The sequence below is a fragment of the Ogataea polymorpha genome, assembly GCF_001664045.1.
Source record: "Ogataea polymorpha strain NCYC 495 leu1.1 chromosome Unknown OGAPOscaffold_3, whole genome shotgun sequence".
Taxonomy (NCBI): Eukaryota; Fungi; Ascomycota; class Pichiomycetes; order Pichiales; family Pichiaceae; genus Ogataea; species Ogataea polymorpha.
This window is the reverse complement of record NW_017264700.1, coordinates 280,600-292,935: the sequence shown is the minus strand read 5'-3', so window position 1 is coordinate 292,935 and position 12,336 is coordinate 280,600. Positions and strand designations below refer to the sequence as shown.

The 12,336-nt window shown below is 51.0% G+C and overlaps 8 protein-coding genes across 8 annotated transcripts; 2 read left to right on the top strand and 6 right to left on the bottom strand.

Annotated features, from left to right (window-relative positions):
- Nucleotides 1-239: 239 nt before the first annotated feature.
- OGAPODRAFT_75893 (uncharacterized protein) lies at nt 240-3,828 on the top strand (the record flags this gene model as incomplete). The annotated part of the gene is made up of 1 exon (XM_018356098.1): nt 240-3,828. One exon carries the CDS (start codon nt 240-242, stop codon nt 1,332-1,334), a length of 1,095 nt encoding a protein of 364 aa, XP_018211222.1. The 3' UTR covers nt 1,335-3,828.
- Nucleotides 344-3,828, bottom strand: OGAPODRAFT_16049 (uncharacterized protein). Its single transcript, XM_018354148.1, has one exon. The coding sequence runs from the start codon at nt 3,696-3,698 to the stop codon at nt 1,344-1,346; it is 2,355 nt and encodes a 784-aa protein (XP_018211223.1). The 5' UTR covers nt 3,699-3,828; the 3' UTR covers nt 344-1,343.
- Nucleotides 3,829-4,195: 367 nt separating this feature from the next.
- OGAPODRAFT_16048 (uncharacterized protein) lies at nt 4,196-6,890 on the bottom strand. The gene has a single exon (XM_018354147.1). The coding sequence runs from the start codon at nt 5,533-5,535 to the stop codon at nt 4,273-4,275; it is 1,263 nt and encodes a 420-aa protein (XP_018211221.1). The 5' UTR covers nt 5,536-6,890; the 3' UTR covers nt 4,196-4,272.
- Nucleotides 5,795-6,895, bottom strand: OGAPODRAFT_7581 (uncharacterized protein; the record flags this gene model as incomplete). Its single annotated transcript, XM_018356085.1, has 1 exon — nt 5,795-6,895. The coding sequence occupies one exon, from the start codon at nt 6,893-6,895 to the stop codon at nt 5,795-5,797; it is 1,101 nt and encodes a 366-aa protein (XP_018211220.1).
- A 6-nt stretch (nt 6,896-6,901) lies between these two features.
- Nucleotides 6,902-10,095, bottom strand: OGAPODRAFT_93308 (uncharacterized protein; the record flags this gene model as incomplete). The annotated part of the gene is made up of 1 exon (XM_018357315.1): nt 6,902-10,095. The coding sequence occupies one exon, from the start codon at nt 10,093-10,095 to the stop codon at nt 7,897-7,899; it is 2,199 nt and encodes a 732-aa protein (XP_018211218.1). The 3' UTR covers nt 6,902-7,896.
- OGAPODRAFT_23727 (ribosomal protein L12A) lies at nt 7,173-7,670 on the bottom strand (the record flags this gene model as incomplete). Its single annotated transcript, XM_018355250.1, has 1 exon — nt 7,173-7,670. The coding sequence occupies one exon, from the start codon at nt 7,668-7,670 to the stop codon at nt 7,173-7,175; it is 498 nt and encodes a 165-aa protein (XP_018211219.1).
- A 23-nt stretch (nt 10,096-10,118) lies between the features above and the next one.
- OGAPODRAFT_16047 (uncharacterized protein) lies at nt 10,119-10,894 on the bottom strand (the record flags this gene model as incomplete). Its single annotated transcript, XM_018354146.1, has 1 exon — nt 10,119-10,894. A coding segment is annotated over one exon (620 nt), but the record flags the coding sequence as incomplete, so codon positions are not given.
- Nucleotides 10,895-10,968: 74 nt separating this feature from the next.
- OGAPODRAFT_16046 (uncharacterized protein) lies at nt 10,969-12,148 on the top strand. The gene has a single exon (XM_018354145.1). The coding sequence runs from the start codon at nt 11,029-11,031 to the stop codon at nt 12,109-12,111; it is 1,083 nt and encodes a 360-aa protein (XP_018211216.1). The 5' UTR covers nt 10,969-11,028; the 3' UTR covers nt 12,112-12,148.
- Nucleotides 12,149-12,336: the final 188 nt, after the last annotated feature.

Genomic DNA, 12,336 nt, shown 5'->3' with positions numbered 1-12,336 from the left:
GGAAGCCTATTCCGCGTAGCAGCAGAAGCACAAGTAGCCCGCCCTCAAAGTCACGTGACCCTCAGGTGCGCCCGCTGCTGGCCAATAGTAAGCCCCGCCTATTGTGTTCCTGTTCTCCCCTATTGTCCTTGCACAATGCGCTCGCTTTTCCCTGTCTTATCTCCAAAGATAAACACGGACATATTCACGCTGCTGCTCATATTGCCACACCGTTCGTTCCCTTCCTCCAGCCGGTACCGATGAACAACTCACAGTTCTCGTTCCGCAAAAGACCCATCTTTCGCAACACCTCGCAGTCGCAGATCCCCGTGCTCGACAATTACCCGTCGCAGCAGTGCGACGAGGCGTCTTACGACCCGGACCACCAAAGATTTTATTCCAAGTACAGGGGCATACTCAAGGACAAGGACGAGCCGCCGGAAGAGGTTCTGCACAACCCAGAGTTCGAATATAACTACGACGACAAGATCAGAGCACCACGGGTGTCGCTGATCAATCCTAATTTCAAGCCTGAGCCTCATGACAAGGAACCACAACAGCTTGATCTGAGGACGGGAAATAACGACTACGTCACGTCGGAGTCGAACACAGAGTACCAGCCAGCCAGCTTCGACCTGTCGAAGCCCACAAGACAGTACTCGGAGTCGTCAGACGACAGAAACAGTGTTCCACCGTTGGGCGAGTTGAGACTTAAATTACACAGTGAACCCAAAATAAAATATGTTCCGCCGGTGCTGCGGCAGACGCTCGTGAGCGACACGGAGCAGCAGGACACGGTACAGCGGTCTGTGTCGGAGCCAAGCGAGCCGAGCCAGGATTCCCGCACGTCCGAAAACGTAGAGTCGTCAAAATCAGACATAGCTCTCCACAAGGTGCTGTCCAACTCCTCGATCCCGTCCAAAGGCGTGGAGCCCTCGCATTCGCATTGGAAACCCAACCACTCCACAAACAGATGCACAGGCTGCAAAATGTTGTTCTCGCTGGTGCGCCGCAAGCACCACTGTCGCCACTGCGGCGAAATATTCTGCTACCGCTGTGTTCAGAACAGCGCAAACCTCAACGTGCTGGCCAAGTTCGAGAAGCCGGACCTCGAGAACGGCAAGATCCTCGATTCCGGAGGCGGCGTCGTGAAAAACGCAACATACTGCAAGTTCAGTAAAGTATGCGACCGATGTTTCAAAGACTGGCTCTTGTTCCTCCAGAACGATACCGACTACGAGTCGGAAGTCCAGCTGGAGACCCCCAAAGAGGCACACGACGCTAATAGAGACCGCATGAACTCCGAGTCAAGCAAGTCCGGTGTCCCTAACGACTGGACATGGAGCTCCTTCTAGCAGCTAAGTCTAGGCAACCGTGTTGTTGACCACCAGCTTGGCCAGATGCTGGAAAAACGTCTTTAAACTCACGTCCTCTGTGTGAACAACAGTGCTGGCGGGATCGCTGTCGGCAACGTAGCCGCTCATGCCGCCGCCAGTACCGATGTTGTTGTCGTTCTCGGATGGATTCAGCTTCGAGTACAGGAATCTGGCCTGCGACTTGCCCTCATCACATGTAACGTATCTAGGCAGTGGGAACCTGTCAGCAATCAGCGACGCAGCCTCCTCTCTCGATCTCTCAATCATATCATAAACTCCAGGATACTCGTCTCTAGGGTAGTTTGCGTCTCTCCACTCGGCTGCTATGCTGCCAAAGTAGATAACAGTGTAGAAGAACGCGTCCAGCAGTAGCACGGCGTCCGGCTTGAGCGAGGCAGAGTCCAGCAGAACAGGCTCCGGCTCCGAGCCGTCGGCCATGAACCTCACAAGAGTAGGCTGGATCATCACCAGCGAGTCTCTCACATCGGTTCTGAGCAACGTGTGGTGATAGAACGCGGTTTCATCGGGAGAACAGTTGAAAACTTGCAGGAACTGGGACCTTCTCAAATGGTAGATGAATTGCGGAAGCAAGCTAAACTTGGACGATAATCTGAAGGAGTTAGGATCGTTTCTGGAGTAGTCTCCAAAAACGGTGCACAGCTTGACCAGAGACTTGTCAATCCACCTCAAAAGATCCGAATATTCGCCACCGTTCTCCAGCTTGTGAACAATCAGTCTTGCATACAACACGGCTGCCGCCTCCTGGTCAAACGTGTTTGATAGCTCAGTAGAGTTGGACGTCAATCTGCTCAACGTTGTCACTCTCATCCGGACAGTACCGTTGGTGTGTCTATAGGTAGTCTGGAACTGGATGTGGACCTCTGGAACCGATGAGTTGCGTTGATCAGCAGCACCGACAGTTTGCATGTCGAAGAATATACCGTATGTATGTCGTGGAGACACGGACGGAAGGGCCCATTTGTTGGTGAACCCGTTACCAACTTCGACATCAGCCACATTCTTTCCTTCTTGCTTTAAAGATGTGGCCAGACCCACCACACCTGCGACCTTCAGTCTTTGAGAGGTGAACACCTCCAAAGAGCCGTCGAAGTAGGAGAAAGGATATCCTTCCTCATCCTTATTGAAGCATGCAAAAAATGAGTTTTTGAAGATCGAGGTTTGGAAAGAGTCTGTCACCACAATCGTACCTCCCGTCTGGTTGCTTAACGATCTCATCTCGTAGATACCGGTTTGATCATAGCATCCAGCAAAAATGTCAACGCTGAAAGTGGCAGTAGATTGAGGGTCAAAAAATTTGTCTTTCACGTCTTTCTTCACCTGAGCCGCTTTAGTAGTAAGCTTCTTGTAAAATGCAACAGCTTTCTTGTAGTGCTTGGCTGTGCCCTTGTCAATGTCACTGTGGGATCTAATGGGCTCCTTCAGCTCTGTACCCACAATTTTTCCCGGTCCAAATGTACATGGGCCACCAACAAATAGTGTCACTTTTGCTGCGCATTGCAAAAATGAGCCTTCAACAAGGCAGGAGGCGATGCTGAGGGCTGAACCCGTCACTCGGATCGCTCTGTGGCCCGGTTCGACTGTCCATTTGGAGACTTCGAGCGACTCGATGGTTCTGGTGATTTGGAACTCGGCCTCTGGATCGCTTAGCGGCAGAAGGAATTTGTTGATGGTTCCTCCAGTTTCGAATTGCTGTATCCAGTTCTTGGCGCCATTTCCATAGATGCCTAGCTGTTTCTGCACTTGCACAGATTCGTACTCCTTGTTGCCACTGAAAACGTATTTTTTGAAGCAGGCGTCGAAATTCAGTTCGTGCACATTTACCACCGAGTCAAATGTGATCAGACCAATCAGAGATCCTGGTGGATGCAGAGACAAAGAGGTGATCAGCAGGTCTTTGAGTGCTTGCAGATCTTCAGGCTCCTGACACAAGTCAATGACATAGATGAAAGCTGGTGGAGGAGGCGAAGGAGTTTTCGTCAACACATATTCGATGGTCGATGCTTGTGGAGTCAGCTCAATTGGCAGGTTCTCCGCTGAAATATTGGAATAATGCATCGGGAGTGGGTTTCTGGACAAGCAGCATGTACATGTCCATGTTTTAGATCCCAAATCGATCTGAGAGAACACGTTCAACACTGCCCGACATCTTCTGCACAACTGTGGGTCGTAGGCTGCCACAGGCAAGTCCTCTCTCGCAAGAAGTGGAGTGTATAGACACCCAACAGGAGCTGCCATGTTCTCGGCCTCCTGTCTGGTCACAGGAAAGGCATTCCAGTTAAAACGAACTCCATCGATGTCTTCGATCTCGTAAATGTCCGCCATGTTCAATTAAGCTTTATATTTTGCAGGTATCGGCGGAAAAAGAGCGGATCAACACACACAAATGCAAGTTTCTATTTGAAGGGTTAAGAGCTTGTTTTACGCACTGGAAAGTATAAAATCGCTCCACAAGATTTGCCCTTTTGTTTCGTTGTTGTCTTTTTTTTCATTCGATCTTGAAATAGGGTAACGAGAATCTGCGCTGCGATTATCATTTGACACCCATACACCAGGTATCTAGAAGATGTTGTCCAAGGACGACAACCTTCTTGGAGTGCCGAGTCTTGTCCACGTAGAAGACATGCTCTTTGACGCTTCTCCTTAGCCAGATGGATATTCTGGGTACACTAAGTTTGATAAGCTACTGGATGGATGCCTTAAGGTGAAAACCACGATGTAGCATCGTAGCAGTTACTATAAGAGCTTCAGCTAAACAGACAGCAGTGTCCAAGTGGCACCAAACATTGTCCCGTAAAAATAGCACCATCGTCACAAAGCAAATGTAATCCAAATCATATTAATGTAATCCGTCACAGTAAATTTACCGTATAAAACCAATATCAACAAGACCCGTGATTCAGCGATTCATCGCACGTGTCAACACTTCGCCGACATCCGAGCCATCCACGACAACGCCCTTCTCGCTGCACTTTGCCTTCATCTTGAGCTCAGAACACAAACCTTCAATGTCCAGCTCGCTGAACTTCGGATGCGTCGTGATCCGTTCCCATATCTGCGAGCACTTCATCAGATTCTTAGATGTGTCCGGCACAGCCTCATCCTTGTCGTTGTCGTCGACAGACACTCCTGGGGTGATCCGTGGAACAGTTCCGTTGAGTGAGTTCAAGTTATTTACCGTCAGCTGCTGCTGCTGCTGCTGTGGATTGGCGAAAAATTCGCTTAGTGGGTCGTCCTTCGACTCCTCGGTTATCAATCCCTGCAGTGGGTCTGCTTCCGTTGTCACGGGGAATTCATTCTCGATAGCCGAGAAAGCGAAATCGCTTGGAGAAAAGGCAGAAGGATTCACCTGGTCAAACACTAAAGAGGTGTCATAAGTTGGAGTGTCGAACAGGAACGGCAGTTCGTTGTTTTCTGGCTTCTCGGCCCCAACCTCTGCAAGCATCTGAAAAGGGGAGGCCGAATAATCCGAAGCTATTCCACGCCACGAAGAAAGCGTAGAGCCTCCAGTGACGGTGGAAGGACGCTTTTCCTTTGGAACAGGACAGTTTTTATCGCCGCACACAGTTCCTAAACTGTTGCAGAAACTCTCCTCCTCAAAATCTCCTTTGTAGTTCTTTTGGTTGAGATCGTGCAAGTCTGGTCTGGGAGAAGAGTTTTTCGACACATCGGTGTGGTTGGTCTGTTTTCGCTTTTCATTCCACGGAAGCAAGAATTCTGTACTTTTCTCTGCTGCTGAGGAGTACGACGAGGCGGGCGTGTGGGTCGAGTTGTTTGGAGATGAAGTATTCGATGTAGACTTTTCCGAGTCTGTTGACGTCAGTGTTGTAGAGGTGTTGGTATTCTGCTGCCTTAAATCTGCAAGTGTGGGGAGTTCTTTTAAGAAATCTCCTTCTCCACGGTTCATGAGCCTATTCATGAGCGTGTTCACCTGGATTCTGAGCAACTCTGTTTCATTGGCAATCTGCATCTTCTCGTTTTCAAGCATCTGGACCTTCATCTCCAGCTCCCTCATTTTCTTCTCCTTCCGTTCTCTAAAAGCCCGTTGTGCTGCTCTGTTCTGCGCTGTTCTTTTGTTGGACGGCTCTGTGTTGATGGGTTTGCGGCCGGGTTTTGAGTGCGCGCTCTCATCGGTCAAGCCACCTGGGGTTGCTGTGGACATTATTAGGTAGCGTATTTAAGGGTAAGGCCTGTTGTTGCAATAAAAAGTAGAAAAAGTCTCGTTTAGAGCACAAAACAGTGGGAATTTCACCAGGTATGACTCAATAGTCCCTTCTTTTGCAAATTATTACAGAATTAATTTGCCTCTGCTCTTTCCTTCTTCGCGAAGCCCAGATTAGTAAGCACAAGGTTTCCAGAGCCAGAATAAAAAAAAAAAAGATCTAGAAAATAGACTTTTTGCAGGATATATGGTACTCGTTTTAAACACTGATTAGCGCATTCCGCTGCTGCTCGCTGCCCCAGATGGTCCATTTACCGTTGAAAACCCTGTGGTAGAACTCCCGCACGCCGCGCAAGATCGCCTCAGCATTAGACCCCAGGGCCTGGTCCAAATCGGCGTCCCACCCTTGCACCCTGCTTATCTTGTGTAAGAACCCCAGAAAAACCAGAGCCACCACCGAGTCTAGCGCCGCATGTTTCAGCACTATCTTGAAAGCTCTGAACATTTTGCTCAGCAGGCTAACAACGAGGGCTCTGATGCGGGCATAAAACGTTCTTCTTCTCTTTTCTTTTCTCGGCACGTTTCTACTGGGCGGAGACTCGTGTAGCTGGGCGTTCAGTCCAATTGTCTTCAAACTCGAAATCTCGTAACTGAGACGGGTCAGCGTCGCGTTGATGTCGTTTTGCCACCTCACAAAGTCGAGATTTTTGGTTGTGTCGACGCCCTGGCCGTTTATTCCGCCCGCAGAGGCCCCAGAACCTGCAATCTGCGATATCGTCGCGGTGGTGCTGAGGGCCCGCGGCCCAGCCCCTTGTGCAGACTGTTTTTCTGCAGGAACGCTGGTCATGGAGAGCCGCGAAACAGGCCTCACAAGATTCGCATGCGAGCCCGACGACGTGAGCCGGTACAACGATAGAGCAGGGCTCTGCGCGCGCGTGGATAACGGAACATCGTGATGGAACTCGCCCAGCGTGGGCGACACCTGCTGGTCCTTGACCTGGTCCCACAAATACTCCAACTCGCTGAGCAGCTCACGAGCCTCCACAGACTCGTTGGCATGGCTCCTCATGGTGTCTATAAGATATGAGATGTACTGTTTTTTAGCGTCCGTCTTGGAAAGTCCTTCCTCCAGCTTCCACGCGTCCCACTTGCGCTTTGCTGCCTCGTCCTCTGGCCGCGACCCTATCGGTCTTTCCATAAGCCCTGTGACGTCCCCCTCGGTTGCTTGTTTGTAGAGTCCGTACAGCTTGACGCGGTTGGCTAGCGGCGGCCGCGGGAGCGAGCTCTTGGGTGATCGCGTGGACAGCGTCCGGATGGTGGCTATGGCCTTGACAAAGACCCTATCGATGGAATCAGACATAGTGGAGAGAATATTATTTTTCTTGTTTACATAGGCTATCTGCAGAGGTCGTGCAGGGGAAAATACTACATACAGCTACCGTCAACTACTATGTCTGGATCTGAAATGGACCAGTGGAATCACCTTGTTCATCCATGGTGAGTAGGAAACAGATTGATCTTGTTTGCACCAAAATAGGAACCAAATATGGTAGACACTTGGCACCAGAGTGTTGGCAAACTGAATAGATGAACTCTTCTTTCTGTATTATGATATATTCCGCCGTGTACATATCTGATCAGTTTTCTGGGACATCAATCTCGCCAGCGTCGATGGCCTCAATGATGTCGTGAGGGTTCTTACCGGCAACTCTGCATCCCACAGACTGGGCAGTACCAAGGACCTCCTTGGCAACGGAAGCAAGAGTCTTACCGAAAGACTTTTCTCTCATGGTTCTAGCAATCTCCCAGATCTCCTCGAGCTGAATGTTTCCGGAGTGCTTGACGTTCTTGTCCTTCTTTCTGTCTCTAGGTGGCTCCTTCAGAGCAGTGATGACCAGCGAGGAGGCAGATGGAACAACGGAGGCCTGGGCCTGTCTGTTCTGGATCTTGAGCTGGACGGTCACCTTGATACCCTTGAACTTGGTCGTGGCCTTGGCAATGTCTTCACCAACCTTCTTTGGGGACAGACCAAGAGGACCGATCTTTGGGGCAAGAGCAGAAGAGGCTCCCACTTCACCACCGACGGCTCTCAGGTAGATGTACTTCACTTCATTAGGGTCGAACTTTGGAGGCATGGTTAAAAGGTGTGGTAAATTTTTTTTGCCTGAATTTTTCAAAAACTGGCAGCCGAGCGGGCCTAGCCCTGGTGTGGTCACGTGACTTCCGGTGAGGGTTGGGCGGATACGGCCGTTGAACTCGGCTCTGTCATACTCCTACTGCGCTCCATGTCGGTGAGAATCCCTTCTTCCTTAGCGGATGCCGAAGCCACCGTCCGACTGGTTGTTTAGTGCTGCTTTCTATTTATTTCGCTGCCACTTTTATATTCGGATAGTACAGGTGGTGGTTGTATTTTTCAAACACCACCGCCACGTGCGATCTTGGCAGGTCTGCCACCTTGAGCGTCTGGCTGAACGTCAGCAGAGTTGCCACGTTGGCTTTCTTCAGCAGCCTGGTTTCCTGTATAAGCCGCTCAGTGATGAATTCCGGGAACTGCAGTTCTGCTACCAACTCCTCCAGACGGCTGATGTTTGCATTTATTTCGTCCGACTTCTGTTTCAGGACGCCTTTCTGGTAACTGGCGTTGGCCTCGGCAGACAGCTGGCTTGAGAGCCATTTCTGCTGTTTCATCATCTCCTTGTAGTCTCTGAACGAGGGCAGTTGGGGGACTCCTATTGACTGGAAGGATTTGAACTGCAGATTGTACAAGGTCTCCTCCGAAGCCTTGCAGAGCTTCGGGAGGTCCATAAGGCCCTGTTTTCCGAGCATCCGCAGCACGGCGGCGCGGTTTTCGGCGAGACTCTTGTGGATCTGGTACTTTGTCAGCTGCATATTAAGATAGAGCTGCATTTTAAGTAGCTGGGGCAGGGACTGCTTTTTTGTTTCGTATTCCTCCCGCAGCCTGGCCTTCTTGTCGCCTTTGGCCTTCTTGATTCTCTTGGAGAGCGCCGTCAGCTGTGTCTGTCGCAGCTGGTTGATGTCCACCAGCCGTTTTAGGTGCTGCACCAAGTAGTCCAGCTGGTTTGCAAGCAGCCAATAGCCGAGATGTAGTTCGCGACAGTCCTTGAACAGACACAGTTCTATGGACTTGAACAGCAGTTCCGCCATCTTGGTGAGCTTTAGGTAGTAAACAAAGGACGAGACCGGCATGACCGGCAGCTCAGAGTTGGCAAACGTGTCCTGGAGCTTGGTATGGCTCTCGAGCTCGAAATTCTCCGCTTCCACCTGGATCGAGTCCCATATAATCAGCTCCTTATTGACAAACTGGCGCTGGCGCGACGGATTTTGGGAGATGGACGTGAGAAAGTTGTAAAACGCCGGCTCTATCTGGGTGACTAGTTTTTCCAGGCCCCCACGGAGCTCCTCGTCCGTGCTGCTTTGGAGCTTGGAATTTTGCAACGAGATTTTCGAGAAAACGTCCATCAAAAGCGTCGAGATGTTCCACCGGCGCGACCCCAAGATCGAGCGGTCGTCTCTGATGAGAAAAAGCTGCATCAGCGCACGCACAACAACGTGGTTTCCTAGTATCTCATCGGGATCGGTTGTGAACTGGCGTCGCGACATAAAGATGTTCAGAAACTCGTACAGCTCCACAGAGTCGCGCACGGACAGCACGTTCAGCATGAACTGGAAGTCTGTAAATAGCTTTGTGAAGTTTTCGAGCGAGCTGGGGAAACTTGAATGGGCCAACGGTTTGGGCGGCGAGCGGTTATTGAGCGTTTTTTGCACGTTTGCCGAGAAACAGGCCACCGGGGGCAGCGTGCCGGCAAAAGCGACGGTCTCGGGCTGTGCCAGTCGCGCCAGGATCTCAAGCGCGTCGTTGGCGAAAGACAGCGGTTGCGGACGGTTTTCGTACAGCTCGACGCAGATCTCTGTGATTTCGCAAATGTGCAGGCTGTGCTCGATCAGAAGAAGCAGATCCACGCAAAGCTGCTGCGATGCAGACTCTGGCTGGCTGCGCACCCACGTAACCGCTTTCTGCAGTTCCAGCACCGTTTCTTCGCCGTCGTACACGGAAAAATCAAGATCCATCGTCTGTGTATTGAGGTCTTCCTCCTCGTAAATGACGCCTGCAACACCGAGTTTGAGCACCCTGCTCACAAAACTGATCACGCCCTTCACGAACGGTGCCACGCACCGCTCCACAAGCTCGCCAGTGACGGGTTTTCGCTGAATAAGCTGTTCGACAAAATAACAACTCAACACGCTTACGCTCAGCGAGTTGTTGTCAAGCCACGCACACACACTGCCAAGCAGGCGTACCATCACCCACGCAGCCTGGTCGAGCGTCTCGACGACTGGATGTAAAATTTCAGGCTTCAGCAGCGCAGTATCCAGCTTGGGGTTTAACACCTCCAGAGCGTGGGTGCCTTCCAGAAGCTTGAATTGCTTCGATTTGACAATGGAACCGTACTCGATGGCGGAGGTTATGGCAAAAAAGTCGCTGGTTATGTCCTCATAATTGCGGATATTCAGACGGCTGAGTTGTTGTTCAACGTCCATAAAAAAAAAGTACAGGCCCGATGGAGACGAATTTATTCAAAGTCTGCTGGGTGGGGGTGGGGGAGGGAGGGTGAAAACTGGCTTAAAAACATCGTTGCCATAGCAACCCCACCACACACACACACACACACCCGCTGAAGCTACCGGTACAGTACATCTAGAATCTCATTGCTATATCCTCAAATAGTTTCCGATAAAACCTTGTTGAGCTTGTTGACCTTGGAAGCAAGCGACAGGTCGACCGACTTGTCGGCCACCTCAACAATCAGACCGCCCAAAATCTCTGGGTCAACTTCGTTCTTGATCTTCAGAGTTTTGCCTGGACCAACGTACTTGGAGTTGGTGATGGACTTGGTCAGCCTGTTAAGAATCTTGCTGTCCAATGGCTTCGCAGAGACAACGGTAGCCTCAACCACGCCGTTGTACGCGTCATTGAGAACACTAAATTGCTTGGCAATGGAGTCGAATAAGGACAGTCTGTTGTTCTCGGCCAACACGGTCAACAGGTTGGACACAACAGGCTCCAATTTCAGCTCCTTGGACAAGACAGAGACAACCTCCTTTCTGGAATTCAGTGACAGAGCCGGGTTCGACAGCACTTGAGCGACCTTGGCGTCCTTGCTGATAGTGGAGGAGAGTTTCTGGACGGACTGGAACGTCTTCTCGATAGAGGAGTCCTTGGCAGAGGCGGAGAACAATGCAGTGGCGTAGGTGCCGTCTAGTCCAAACAGCTGGACCGGAGGCTTAATTGGGGCGGCAGATGCCAATCTTCTCACGAATTGACGGGACGCAAACATGACTCGGAATCTGATTAACAGAGTGTTTTTGGAGGAATGAATTTTTTCATTCGTTGGGCATTAGTGCCTTTGTGCGCGACGGTTATGCGCCTTGCGTTCAAAATAATCGAAATGAAAAAAAATAAGAGACCCATCCATGTCTTTTCTATTCCAGGTTTCGAGAAGAGCCGTGGTTGCGCCGTGGTTTGGTCCGCACTTTGCGGCCAGGCCGGCGAGCCAGGTGTTTCTCGGCCAGAGAAGCATCGAGCAGACCGAGCTCGAGAAGCAGGACAGCATGACGAGAAGACAGCTCGAGCTGTCCAAGGAAAGAGTCCAGCTGAAGCGCATGAAGCCTGTTTCGCCGAGTTTGAGGTGGTGGAGACGGCCGGTGTACCCGTATTTGTGGAAAGGCAAGCCCTACAAGCCACTTACCGTGACAAGGGTGTCGAGATCCGGACGTAACAACACGGGACGAATTGTTGTGAGACATCGCGGAGGTGGCCACAAGCGCCGGATCCGGCTGATAGACTACTACAGACAGGCCGCTGGGCCACAGACGGTGGTGAGAATCGAGTACGACCCGAACAGGACGGCACACATCGCTCTGATCAAGCACAACGAGACGGGCGAGTTCTCGTACATAATCGCTTGCGAGGGGCTCAGAGAAGGCGACGAGGTGGAGTCGTTCCGTTCTGGAATCCCGGACAGGATCATGCAGGAGATGGGAGGTAAGATAGACCCTGCAATTCTTGCTGTGCGGATCTCCAGAAAGGGCAACTGTCTTCCTATATCTCTGATTCCCGTGGGCACCATTGTGTACAACGTGGGCGAGCACAAGAATGGGCCGGCCAAGTACTGCCGTGCTGCGGGCACATATGCTCGCGTGGTGGCGAAGGACCCAGGAAAAAAGCGCGCCGTGGTGCAATTGCAGAGCGGCGAACAGCGGTACGTGAATCTAGAAGCGTGTGCCACACTTGGTGTGACGTCGAATGCGGCTCACCACAATGAGAGTCTGGGTAAGGCCGGAAGAAATAGAAACAAGGGTATCAGACCAACCGTAAGAGGAGTGGCGATGAACAAGGTGGACCACCCTCTCGGAGGAGGCCGTGGTAAGTCGAAGAGTAACAAGCCGCCTATGTCTCCGTGGGGTATTCTTGCGAAGGGCGGATTCAAAACCAGAACAGGCAAGCACGTGAACAAGAACAAGGTGAAGGACCGGCCGCGTGGAAAGAAGGTTTGATGTATATAGTGCGACAATATAAATGTTGCGAGATCTGAAAAAATTAAGTTTAAAGCTAATTTAAATCTGAAGCTCAAAAAAGGCAGGTTGAGAGAATTTGCATAGGACAATCCAAGAATATTCTCAGATTTTCTGAGGCTGTACATTGCTTATAGGATTTGCTAGAGCCCTACCAGTCTTCCACGGTACGCTATTACACCGTGCTGCCCCCGTTTTAGCCGTTTA